The following is a 12,850-nucleotide window of genomic DNA, read 5'->3' as shown; positions in this document are numbered from 1 at the left end:
TACGAGCAAAACTAGCAGAAAGTTTCAGTTTGGTTTGGCGAGTTCAGTTCAAAACCACAAACCTATTTCTTATTACCAAAGAAGATGTTTCAACCACAGGAACTTATTCACCATGTTGTTTTTCTCCAATGTAATACAATCAATAAACAAAACAAGGGAGTGATAAAAAATGTGCTTTTATTTGAGACGGGAAACACAAATGCTTTTCAAGCTTACTGGTCTCATATCATTACAGTACTGTGTCTTCAACCAACAGAATCTTAATACCATTTCTCGCCTGTCCCCAACATAATACATTAACACAACAACACACTAATTTGGGAACTGGAACTTTAAAGTTTACTGGTCGGCTTGGCCCTGGACCTCTTCTCCACAACACGGGAGAGTTCCTTGACAGCTTCTTTGGGAAGATGACGAGGTCTGCTAAGCCACTGTCCATTATCTACCACCATTGTCAGTCCATTCACATACTTCCCTGTTAACCAAAATCAGCCAAATCTTTCATCATCTAACCAATTTATATACTGTTTCAAAAGTAAAAGACTATGATTTAAACTCAACATACCGGAATCACAGCTGAGGTAGAGTGCAGCCATGGCGATATCCCACTTCTCACCAAGTTTGTAGAGAGGTATATAATCTCCTGCTTTGTTCTCAATCTCGTCTGGTCCAAGTTTACTCATTCCAGGTGTACCTCCAATAGGGCCTGGTGCAATCCCGTTCACTCTAATCTCGTAGTCAGTTCCCCACTCCAATGCCAAGTTCCTTGTCGCAGCATCAACTGCAGCCTATTTCAAAAAAAAAAAACATTTGTTACATTTTGATTGTTTCTTCCCAAACTTAGTTCCTGAAGACTAATGAATTACCTTGGCTGCAGAGACATGGATTTGGTACCAAGAAGCAGTGTAGTGCAGAGTAGCACTAATGTTGAGAATCGAACCACCACCGCTTGATGCGTCTCTACCAGGTCCTCCTTTCTTAAGATACTTGAGTGCTTCACGGCACATGTTGAATGTTCCTACAGCATCAATATCCAAAACTACAAAACAGCAACACACCAAAAAGATGTTTCCTTTAGCCATAGACAAGACTCAAAGTGAACAGAAGGGTGGATGAGAGTTCACCTGTTCGGAACCCATTGGTGGACAAATCCTCAGCTGCGGCAAGGAAGTTTCCAGCGGCGGCGTTGACGAGAATATCAACCTTACCGAAATGGTTAAAAGTTGATTCAACGACTCTTCTCGCATCCTCTGGCTTACGAACATCACCTTCAAACCCAACAGCCTAAGAGACACATGCAAACAGAGAGAGAGAGAGAGAGAGTGAATTAACTAAACAAGCAATCGAAAAAGAAACAAACTTTCGAGGAGTTACCGGAATCCCGAGAGATCGGAGATCAGAGACGGCGGCGTCGAGGACTTGTTTGCGGCGACCCATGATGGCGATGGAACCTCCATGTTTGCCGAACTGAGAGGAGATCTCGAAACCGATGCCGGATCCGCCGCCGGTGATTAGAGCAACCTTGCCTTTGAGTACATCGGGCTTGAACGGAGAGTCCATGATCACGGTTCAAGAGACACGACACGTAAAAGCTAAGAAGAAGAAGAAGAAGAAGAAGAAGAAAAGAAGAATACAAAATGATAAGGCAAAAGACCACTCGTGTTTCGTTTCGCTTCTAGTCACATCCATCACCTGTCACAGTCATGGGCATATTTATTGGAATTGAATAACTGAACCGTACCCAACCGAATAGCCGAAACCAAACCAAGTTGCATGAATCTTATATTTCTAAAACCGAAAAATTAAAATCAAACTTGAACTGATATCCGAATTTTTAAAATACAGATAATATACCTAAAAGTATCAATTATATTTGGTATCTAAATCTTAATATCCTAAAAATATTATTTATAAACCAAATTACCCAAAATTTTAAACTATCAAAATAGTTTTTTATCTTAAATATTTAAAAGTATCCGAATTATCTGATATGTAACTTGAAAACCTAATTATCTAACGTTTTTATTGTTGTTATCCAAAATTATCTAAGAACTTAGAAGCAAGCTGGTTCTTAATTTTTTAGATATTAGCTGGTTCTTAACTTTACTACTTAACCCAAGCTAAAAATTAAAATAACTAAATCAAAACTAAACCAAATTTTATAATTAACTGAATGATTCCTAAATTTTTAATATTTTTGTAGTATACATTAATAAATCTCTTTTCTCTAAGACTTAAAACTTGTATTTTTTATAATTTGTAAAAAATTACATAGTCTAGGTTCGAACCTCAATAGGCTACAGTGCTTCCACACATATGTTTGATTTATTAACTCCTCATTTTTAGTAAAAAATAAAATAGTATAATCTTTCTATTAACAACGATTTTCTACTATAATAACAACAATTTTACAGCCAGATAGTACTAATGTATATCATATACAATCAACTAAATCCACTAAGTATTATTATCACATCCACATCATATGGCAAAAAATCCTAAATATTTTACAAAGGAATTAATCAAAAATAATTTATAATCAACTAAATCCGCCAAGTATTATTATCACATCCACATCTTATAGTAAAAAATCCTAAATATTTTTCAAATGAATTAACTAAACATAATTTATAATCAACTAAATCCGCTAAGTGTTATTATCACATCCACATCATACCGTAAAAAATCCTAAATATTTTACAAGAAACTAATTAAAAAATAATAACTTTAAGGAAAAGAGGGCTACGAGACCCAACAACCCTTCCTTCATCTATCTATCTGCGCCGCGCGCTATCTCTTCTCCTCTCTCCATTTTCTTTTTCGTTGTCGATCTCAAATCACATCACGTATAGATTTTGATAGAGAAAAAAGGAAAAAAAAAAAACAAATCGTTCCTCCCGTTATCTCCGAGAAACCTTCTTTTTAACCTAGATTAGTCGGTAATATCAGCTGTAAATTCCAAGATGCGGAACCGTTTTTTACTGTGATGTTCCTAGTGACGAGCCTTTTAGTTACCGCTGATGTAGAAACCCTAATTTGTAATCCGCTCTGCAGTCACTAGTCATCTTCTCCCTCCTTGGTGGTTTTCTTGGTACGATTCGGTTAAAGAGGCGCTAGTAATGGCGTCTAGAGGTGGAAAGTCGATACCTGATTCAGCAATGTCGTCCAAAGGCTCCAAATCGAGACCTGATAGCGACTCCAAACCTAAGCGACACAAGGTTAGCTAGATTCTTACTCTGAGCTTATCTCGATCTCCAAGAAACGCATTTATATTGATTGTGGCTTTTTGTTTGTTTGTTTCAGACGCTGGAAGCTCCTAAAGAGCCGCGACGACCTAAAACTCACTGGGACCATGTTATCGAGGAGATGATTTGGCTCTCGAAGGTAACGGAAGGGTAGCGTTTGTATGCATGCATGTTGTTTCTTTGCTAAATGAGAGATCTTTTGTTAGGACTTTGAGTCTGAGAGGAAGTGGAAGCTGGCTCAGGCAAAGAAAGTTGCTTTGAGGGCCAGCAAAGGCATGGTAGATCAAGCTTCTAGGGAAGAAAGGAAGCTTAAGGTTCTCTGCCCTCTTCCTCTCTGTTTACTCTACTTACACACACACTCCAGCATTAGTTTTTTTTTTTAAAGTGAGAGTATTGTTTCTTACAGGAAGAAGAACAGAGACTGAGGAAAGTAGCCCTTAATATCTCTAAAGACGTTAAAAAGTTTTGGATCAAAGTTGAGAAACTGGTAATTCTTTCTTCTCTCCCTGCTCTTGAAACTTAAGGTTTTGCGTAACTTTTGAGTATCTGAACTTGTTCTTCTGTGTGGACTGCCAATTTTACAGGTGCTGTACAAGCATCAGCTAGTACGCAATGAGAAAAAGAAGAAGGCTATGGACAAGCAACTTGAGTTTCTGTTAGGCCAGACTGAGAGGTTACTATGAAACTTTTCTTACACATTTTTTCTTTTTGTAATTGTGAATAAAGACTGAGTTTAGTCTGTTGGTTTATGTTAGGTACTCAACTATGTTGGCAGAAAATTTAGTGGAGCCTTATAAACATGGCCACAACGAATCTCCAAAACCTATTCTGGCTATCGAATCAAAAAGTGATGAGGAAAGGGCAGAAGAGACACCTTCGGAGTTGAATGCTTGTGAGCACCACATTACTCAACTCTGCATCTTTTTACTGTAAGCAAGTGAGCTGTATTCTAACAAATCTCATGACATTGTAGCTGCAGGTCTTGAATCAGAAACTCTTGATGTCGATGAGGATTATGATATCAATCCCGAGGATGCGTCAGTGAGTTTCAGTTTATAAATTTTAAATAACTATATATTACCACTTATTGGCAGTTAGTGTGTGTCATAGTTTGAATCGACCTGCACCTTATAGAAAAGATGGATAAAAATTTGTTTTTGCTCTATTTATTAATTATAAGAGATTTAGCAAACGTTAACAAATGGAATCGTTTTGTTTTGTCATGACACCACCCTGTTGAGAATTATATGATTTTATTTATTAGTTATGTATGTCTGATCATTTAAAGAGTAATATGTTCAATATCTAATTTCAAACCCATAATTACACTTAGGAAGATGATGAAGATACTATTGAGGAGGATGAAAAGCACTTCACCAAACAGGAAAGGCAAGAAGAGTTGGAAGCTTTGCAAAATGAAGTGGATTTACCAGTTGAGGAGCTACTCAGACGTTATACTTCTGGTAGAGGTTGGTATAACTGAACACTCTTTATTAATTTGTTTTCCCCGCATTTTGTCATATTTTACTATGATTGCACAAGCTCTATCCTCAATGAGTCTCAACTCTTTGAATTGTATCCTCAGTTAGCGGAGAAACCAGCCCAGAAAGAGATGAAAATGAAGCTAATCTGGCATCAGTAGGTGAAGATGATATAGAGGGTGAGCGGTATTAAGTTCTTATAATGTATTTGAAGCAATGAAACTGCTCTTTGACTTCCTTACCATTTGACGTGCAGGTGACAAAAACAATCTTACAGCTTCTGAAGAAACTGAAGGGAGCCCAAGTGTTCGTCGTTCTGTAAGTTGTATGTCTTTTTAAAATCCTAGTATCTGCTTTGCAATCAAAATTGTGGCTCAAATGTAATATATATCGTTTATTTGTAGAATGATAGCTTTGATCATTTAGCAGTATCCGAGACCCATACACCTGATCACAAGCCAGGCCCAAAAACTGCCTCTGTGAAGTCCGGAAAGGAAGATCAGACCTATGATTTCAACGATGAACAGGTAACTCGAATCTGATTTCCTTTGTGTATCCTTTCTCATGAGTCTCTGATTCTGACTGCAAAAATGCTGAATTTTCTGTTTCTCTGTTATTTGCCATCATGTGCAGGAGGATGTTGATTTTGTTGCTGCCACTGGTGAGGAAAAGGTCAGTCTTTATCAGATGCCTGAGACTGTTATTTCGGGACTTTACTCTTGTAACTTTATTTTCTTAGCCTTGTCGAAGGTTTTTTTTTTGAACGACCATATGGTTTCGAAACTTCAAATTGTATTTTCTCTTGTGGTGCAGGATGATGAGACGACACTGTCCGTTGAAGAGGAACTGGCAAAAGCAGATAGTGTGGACCCTGAGGACGAGGTAACAAGCATATATTGATTATTCTGTTTTCTTGTAATATGAAAACGTTGTTAGCTGGGGAGTTTACAAACAGAAACTTGTCTTTGTACTACAGATTGCTCTGCTACAGAAGGAGAGTGAAATGTCTATTGAAGAATTGCTTGCAAGGTATAAGGAGGTATGCTATTACGTCTCCTGTGTGCTTCAGTTCAGCGGCTTTTGTTCGTTTTTTCTGTAACTCAATTTCCCTGTTATAGGATTTCGGTGGCAAGGATTTATCTGAAGATGATTCGTCAGATATCAGGCAGCAAGCTGATTCAGATGACGAAAATGTTGAATCAGCCGAATGTAAGCCAGCTTTACAGCCTTGCTCAGAAAAAGATGAAGGCACATCCAATGAAATAAAAGAAGATGATGCTAAAGATAGTAGTGACAAAATTGCTGATGCAGCAGCAGCAGCAAGATCTGCACAGCCAACTGGATTTACATACTCTACAACAAAAGTTAGAACGAAATTGCCGTTTCTTCTCAAGCATTCTTTACGTGAGTACCAACACATTGGCTTAGACTGGCTTGTCACGATGTATGAGAAAAGGTTGAATGGGATTTTAGCTGATGAAATGGGTCTTGGAAAGACGATCATGACCATCGCTCTTCTCGCACATCTTGCTTGTGATAAGGGGATATGGGGTCCCCATCTGATCGTGGTTCCAACAAGTGTGATGCTTAATTGGGAAACTGAGTTTCTTAAATGGTGTCCTGCATTCAAAATCCTCACCTACTTTGGGAGTGCAAAGGAGCGAAAACTCAAGAGACAAGGATGGATGAAGCTGAACTCCTTTCATGTATGCATAACAACCTATAGGCTAGTTATCCAGGACAGTAAAATGTTCAAGCGCAAGAAGTGGAAGTACTTGATTCTTGACGAAGCCCATTTAATTAAGAACTGGAAGTCTCAGAGATGGCAAACTCTGTTAAACTTCAATTCTAAACGCAGAATTTTGTTGACTGGTACACCGCTACAGAATGATCTTATGGAATTGTGGTCACTGATGCATTTTCTGATGCCACATGTCTTTCAGTCTCACCAGGAGTTCAAAGATTGGTTCTGTAACCCGATAGCAGGGATGGTGGAGGGCCAAGATAAAATCAACAGAGAAGTTATTGATCGCTTGCATAATGTCCTCCGTCCTTTCCTTCTACGACGCCTTAAAAGAGATGTAGAAAAACAACTTCCTCAGAAGCATGAGCATGTTATTTTCTGCAGATTGTCTAAGAGGCAGCGCAACTTGTATGAGGACTTCATAGCAAGCACAGAAACACAGGCTACGCTTAACAGCGGAAGCTTTTTTGGGATGATAAGTATCATAATGCAACTGCGGAAAGTTTGTAATCATCCTGATCTCTTTGAGGGGCGGCCTATTGTAAGCTCTTTTGATATGCCTGGCATTGATGTGCAGTTGAGTTCGAGAATCTGCTCTCTGCTTTTGAAAAGTCCATTTTCCAGAGTCGATCTTGAAGATCTGGGATTCGTATTCACCCATCATGATTTTTCTATGACTGCTTGGGAAGGGGATGAGATCAAGGCTATTTCAACGCCCTCCGATTTGATCAAGCAGCGGGTGGACTTGAAGGATAATCCAGAAGAAGTTCCTCTGAGTTTAGTAAACCGCAAAAATCTGCAAGGGACAAGTATTTTTGAAGAAATTCGTAAGGCCGTCTTTGAGGAAAGGGTTAAAGAATCGAAGGATCGGGCAGCAGCCATTGCATGGTGGAATTCTTTGAGATGCCGGAGAAAGCCTACTTACTCTACATCTTTAAGAACTCTTCTAACCATTAAGGGTCCTCTTGATGATATACGCCATCTCAAAGCTAATCGTCCATCTTACATGTACTCCTCAATGCTCGCTGACATAGTTCTTTCACCGATCGAGCGTTTTCAGAAGGTAATTGAGCTAGTCGAAGCTTTCACGTTTGCGATTCCTGCTGCAAGAGTGCCTTCACCTGCTTGCTGGTGCAGCAAAAGTGACTCTCCTATTTTTCTTAGTCCATCGTACAAGGAGAAAGTTACAGATCTATTGTCACCTCTTCTGTCTCCGATTAGACCTGCGATTGTTAGGAGACAAGTATATTTTCCAGATAGGCGGCTGATACAGTTTGACTGTGGTAAACTGCAGGAGCTTGCTATGCTACTGAGAAAATTAAAATTTGGGGGTCACAGAGCGTTGATATTCACGCAAATGACCAAGATGCTTGACATCTTGGAGGCTTTCATTAGTTTATACGGTTATACCTACATGCGTCTTGACGGTTCTACTCCACCAGAAGAGAGGCAGACATTAATGCAGCGGTTTAACACAAATCCCAAGATTTTTCTCTTCATCTTGTCAACCCGAAGTGGGGGTGTAGGCATAAACCTTGTTGGTGCAGACACAGTAATCTTCTATGACAGTGACTGGAATCCCGCAATGGATCAACAAGCTCAAGATCGCTGCCACAGGATTGGTCAGACACGGGAAGTGCATATTTATCGGTTAATAAGTGAGAGCACCATTGAAGAGAATATCTTGAAGAAGGCAAACCAGAAGCGTGCGCTTGATAACCTAGTTATTCAGAATGGTGAATATAACACCGAGTTTTTCAAGAAGCTCGACCCAATGGAATTGTTCTCTGGGCATAAAACTCTGACTAGGAAGGATGAAGAAGAAAAGAGCAAGAATTGTGAGGCGGAGCTCTCTCTGTCAAACGCAGATGTCGAGGCTGCTTTAAAACATGCAGAAGATGAAGCAGATTATATGGCTCTCAAAAGAGTAGAAGAAGAAGAAGCTGTGGAGAATCAAGAGTTTACAGAAGAACCTATAGAGAGACCAGAAGACGATGAGCTAGTAAATGAGGATGACATTAAGTCTGATGAGCCTGCTGATCAAGGTGTAGCTGCAGCTGGTTCGGCTAAAGAAGAAGTTTCATTGGTACCTATTGATAACAGGGATGAGAGAGATGACATCATTACTTTAAGCCAAGAAGAAGATAATGATGTACCAGATGATGTCAAGCAAATGGCTGCAGCAGCCGCTGCTGCTGGACAAGCTATCTCATCTTTTGAGAACCAGCTGCGTCCTATTGATAGATATGCGATTAGATTTTTAGAGGTTTGGGACCCCATCATTGTTGAGGCTGCTATTGAAAATGAAGCGGGATTTGAAGAGAAAGAATGGGAACTTGACCACATTGAGAAGTACAAGGAGGAAATGGAAGCTGAAATTGATGATGGTGAAGAGCCTCTTGTTTATGAGAGTAAGTATATTTTTTTCTTATTCCATGCAATTATTTAACTCCTATTCCTAGTGTATCTGTATAATGTTAATACATAGGCTGATTCTTATCTCACATGTGATGTTAATGCTATTTTCAGAATGGGACGCTGATTTTGCAACAGAGGCATACAGGCAGCAAGTTGAAGTTTTAACTCAGCACCAGGTAAAGATTAACTAATGCATCGTAGTGGCGTTCTGCATTTCAGCTTGCTCACGTTGTTACGTATTATTGTAGTTGATGGAAGATCTAGAAAATGAAGCTAGAGAGAGGGAGGCTGCAGAAGAGGCTGAAAGGCGTTTGGCACTGTAAGACACTTTTGAACCAACACAGTTTATTGTCAATATGATTATCTAGGAAATATTATTGGAAATTATATGTCAGCAATAATAGACAAGAACTTAATTCGAGTTATTGGTTCAAACCATTTTTTCCTCAGGAACGAAAGTGCCCATGTACTTAAACCTAAGAAGAAGAAAAAGGTGAAGAAAGCCAAATATAAATCCCTGAAAAAAGGATCACTCGGGTCCGAGTCAAAACAAGCAAAGACAGTGGTGAAAGTTGAAGCTTCGAGTGATGAAGACAATGAAGAATGCGGATATGTGAGTAGCAGTGACTCAGACATGGTCTCACCACGTTTGCAGAAACGTATGAAAGGCAAGAAAAGAGAATTAGTCTTCGACAGTGATGAAGAGAAGAACTCGAAGAAGAAAGCAAAGAAGCATAAGAAGTCTCTTTCACATTCAGATATCAAATGCAAGACTCCGCATGATGAGCTGGTTCCATCAAAGCCGTCTGACAGTATGGCTGTTGATAATGAACTGAAACCCGCAAACAGGGGTAAAACCCTAGGGAAAAAATTCATCATTTCTATGCCAATAAAGCGTGTTCTTATGATCAAGCCAGAGAAATTGAAGAAAGGAAATCTCTGGTCTAGAGACTGTGTTCCCTCGCCTGATTCTTGGTTGCCTCAGGAAGATGCTGTATTGTGTGCTATGGTTCATGAATATGGGTCTAACTGGAGTTTAGTTAGCGAGACTCTTTACGGAATGACTGCTGGTGGAGCTTACAGAGGAAGGCATCGCCATCCTGCATATTGTTGTGAGAGATATAGGGAGCTTATGCAGCGACATGTTTTGTCTGCTTCCGACAGTGTAGTGAACGAAAAGAACCTCAACGCTGGTTCTGGGAAGGCTCTCCTTAAAGTAACTGAGGTAAGGTTGACTATGCCATAGCGTTAGAAATTGATATAAGACAGACAGATTAGCTAACTCACCAGTGTGCATCAAAGTATTATGAATTAGGGATATTCTGAAATTCGTATTGTAAACGAGGTCTTGTTAATCTGCTCAGGAAGATTGTTGTAGTGGAAAGGAGGTGATTTTCACTAATATTCTAATTTTGGTGCAGGAAAATATGCGGGCACTTCTAAATATTGCAGCTGAGCAGCCAGATACGGAGATGCTCCTTCAAAAACACTTTACTTGCTTGCTGTCTTCAATTTGGAGGACGTCAACACGCTCTACAAACAATCAAAAGCTCTCCTTAAATAGTCCCATATTCAATAGACAGGTTATGGGTTCTGCGAATCACGCTCAAGAATTAGCGAGAAAACCTTTTCAGGGGATGAAGATCACCAGCTTAAGTAGCAAGTTGGTAGAATCCGCTCTCCAGGACTCGAGCACGAGTCAGCCAGTCGATACTGCTTCTCGTTCTAGATTACAGGAGGATCAACCTATCAATAAAGTGGGATTAGACCTAACCTTGGAGTTCCCACGTGGCAATGATGATTCCTCGACTCATTTCCCACCCATCATAAAGCTAACTATTGATGGATCAGATTCATTCAATTATGTGAATGACCCTCCAGGGGAAGATAAGCTCAAAGTATCTCGGATTGCTGCAGAGGACCGTTACAGGTTTGTAACTCTATCCATGCCAAAAACTCTCTATAAGTCTTAAGAGTAGTAGTGGTCACTAAAGTATCGGTGGTCTTGTTTGTAGGAATGCTGCAAATGCGTGTATTGAAGATTCATTTGGATGGGCTTCAAACACGTTCCCCGCATATGATCCAAAGTCGAGAAGTGGAGTGAAAGCACCGTCTCTGGGGAAGCACAAGCTATCCGCCTCAGACACACCCAAGTCCTCAAAGAGCAAACAGCGAAAACTCTCAGCAGCAGAACAATCGGAAGTGGCATGGGTGAGGCGAAATGATCCTAACCTCAAGTTCGATTTTACACCTGCGGATAGGGAAGAGGAGGAAGAGGATAAGGAGGTTTCAGAAGAGATAGAGATGATAGGTTGTCCACATTGGTATGATCCCTTGTTAACCTCAGGCCTTGATGATTGCTCATTAGCGTCTGAACCCTCAGGAATAGAGTAGTAAAGGCTTTTGTAAAAGTAAAAACTGCATGCAGACAAAAAAAATGCTGATGATTGTGGATGACCCAGCTTTGTAGGTTTTTTTTTTCGTTTCCAGAGATCATCAAAATATTGAATCTCAAATAGGATTTTATTCTACCTCTGCTTCTGACTTGTATACATTCTAGTTTCCCAAACGTGAGCGTTTTGTATACACTATGATTTGAACATGGTATCTGTCTATTCAAAAACAAAAATATGACATGGTAGATGACTACATTGTGTTAAACGCATCTTAGAGACAGAAGCCCATCTCACAGTTCATAATATCATTCTTTTATGTAATCTTCAACATAATCGCTTCTAATCAATCATGAGGCCAGTCGCTTCTGAAGTACATAATCCCATGCATACTTGAAATGAGCCTGCCCACGCGTCTTCCTGAACAAATAGGAGGCGTGGGTCAACGAATGACATTTTTATTATAAGCTCTGTCATTTCAGTACGTAGTTGCGCTTACCGTTGAAAGATGCTTGATGAATAGTCATGAAGAAAAAAATCGGTTTCACACCTGGACATCATAATGAATATGTTCATGAGAAGAATTTAAGAAAAAAATATAAACTTTCAAATAGTTATTTTTTCTCTTTTGATAACTCAAAAGTAGATCCCAAACTAATCTCTTTAAGGACTTTTATATAGTGTTTTTTAATTAAAACGGGATTTTTAAGAGAAATATTTATTCTGCTTAATCTGCATGATTTGCAATTATTCAGCTTGATTTGTATTTATGTTTGATCTGCATTTTTTTATCTTCGTCATTTATTTTAAGCTAAAAACAGAAAAAACATTTCTATTGTTCGATATGACCACAATGATCTTCCAAAACTAATGATTAATGTTTCCATCAAACAACTAAATGATTTTTTTTTAACTATATGAAACTAAAGATATGTATATGGAAGTGGAGCGGCATACGTGAGTCGATGATTTTGACTATATTAATTAAACATCTACGTACGTGTTAAATCTAACATCACTATGTACGTTGATGTAAATGTTTATACACCGACCGACCGACTTTTAAAAAAAATTCTGGTTACCTTGACTAGTTGGATCAGTCGAGCCGAGTTTTGTGTATATATATAAAACGTATTAATTGGCAATAAATAGAACAAAACAAAAGAAACATACAATTAATGATTGACTGCGGGTGGCTGCTTTATGTAACGTGCATGTGATGCAACATGGGAAATCATATAAATGGACGAAATTTCAAACTCTATTATTACCCTTCCTCAGATTGGTCACGCAACCAATAATTAGTAGTTTTAATTAAACTATGAAAGACTATATTGATACATATTATCATTGAGAATCCATAGATGCGGGACAGTTAAACTTCCACATGTAGTTCACTCGGGTCGTATAAAAGCATATATACACATGTGCTGGGTCTTTTATATTGATGTATGGTTGATTAACATACAACGAAGGTTACCTGAAAAGGTCATAAGAATGATGTGTGTGTATACACGCGAATGATATGCTTCAAATGCAAACAAAGTTAGATGATATATTTACATTTAT

At 38.9% G+C, this 12,850-nt stretch overlaps 2 protein-coding genes across 5 annotated transcripts; one reads left to right on the top strand and one right to left on the bottom strand.

Moving 5' to 3' along the window:
• Positions 1–160: 160 nt before the first annotated feature.
• Positions 161–1,692, bottom strand: LOC106452364 (peroxisomal 2,4-dienoyl-CoA reductase [(3E)-enoyl-CoA-producing]-like). Its single transcript, XM_013894458.2, has 5 exons — positions 1,375–1,692; positions 1,125–1,284; positions 867–1,039; positions 566–788; positions 161–475 (listed from the first exon to the last, which is right to left on the bottom strand). The coding sequence occupies exons 1-5, from the start codon at positions 1,558–1,560 to the stop codon at positions 333–335; spliced, it is 885 nt and encodes a 294-aa protein (XP_013749912.2). The 5' UTR covers positions 1,561–1,692; the 3' UTR covers positions 161–332.
• Positions 1,693–2,754: 1,062 nt separating this feature from the next.
• LOC106452362 (protein PHOTOPERIOD-INDEPENDENT EARLY FLOWERING 1) lies at positions 2,755–11,490 on the top strand. 4 transcript variants are annotated; one of them, XM_048779930.1, is made up of 20 exons: positions 2,755–3,218; positions 3,304–3,384; positions 3,452–3,559; positions 3,652–3,732; positions 3,830–3,918; positions 4,001–4,137; positions 4,225–4,286; positions 4,579–4,714; positions 4,831–4,905; positions 4,983–5,044; positions 5,131–5,253; positions 5,360–5,398; positions 5,540–5,608; positions 5,703–5,765; positions 5,845–8,881; positions 9,000–9,064; positions 9,137–9,207; positions 9,339–10,113; positions 10,310–10,818; positions 10,904–11,490. In XM_048779930.1, exons 1-20 carry the CDS (start codon positions 3,120–3,122, stop codon positions 11,280–11,282), a joined length of 6,060 nt encoding a protein of 2,019 aa, XP_048635887.1. In that variant the 5' UTR covers positions 2,755–3,119; the 3' UTR covers positions 11,283–11,490. The 4 variants fall into 4 exon arrangements, with proteins under 4 accessions (XP_048635887.1, XP_048635886.1, XP_048635888.1 ...); XM_048779929.1 differs by having other exon boundaries at positions 4,219–4,286; XM_048779931.1 differs by having other exon boundaries at positions 4,219–4,286; positions 4,983–5,051; positions 5,156–5,253.
• The last annotated feature ends 1,360 nt before the right edge of the window (positions 11,491–12,850 follow it).

This window comes from Brassica napus, chromosome A5, assembly GCF_020379485.1.
Source record: "Brassica napus cultivar Da-Ae chromosome A5, Da-Ae, whole genome shotgun sequence".
NCBI lineage: Eukaryota > Viridiplantae > Streptophyta > Magnoliopsida > Brassicales > Brassicaceae > Brassica > Brassica napus.
This window is presented reverse-complemented; position numbering and strand designations above follow the sequence as displayed.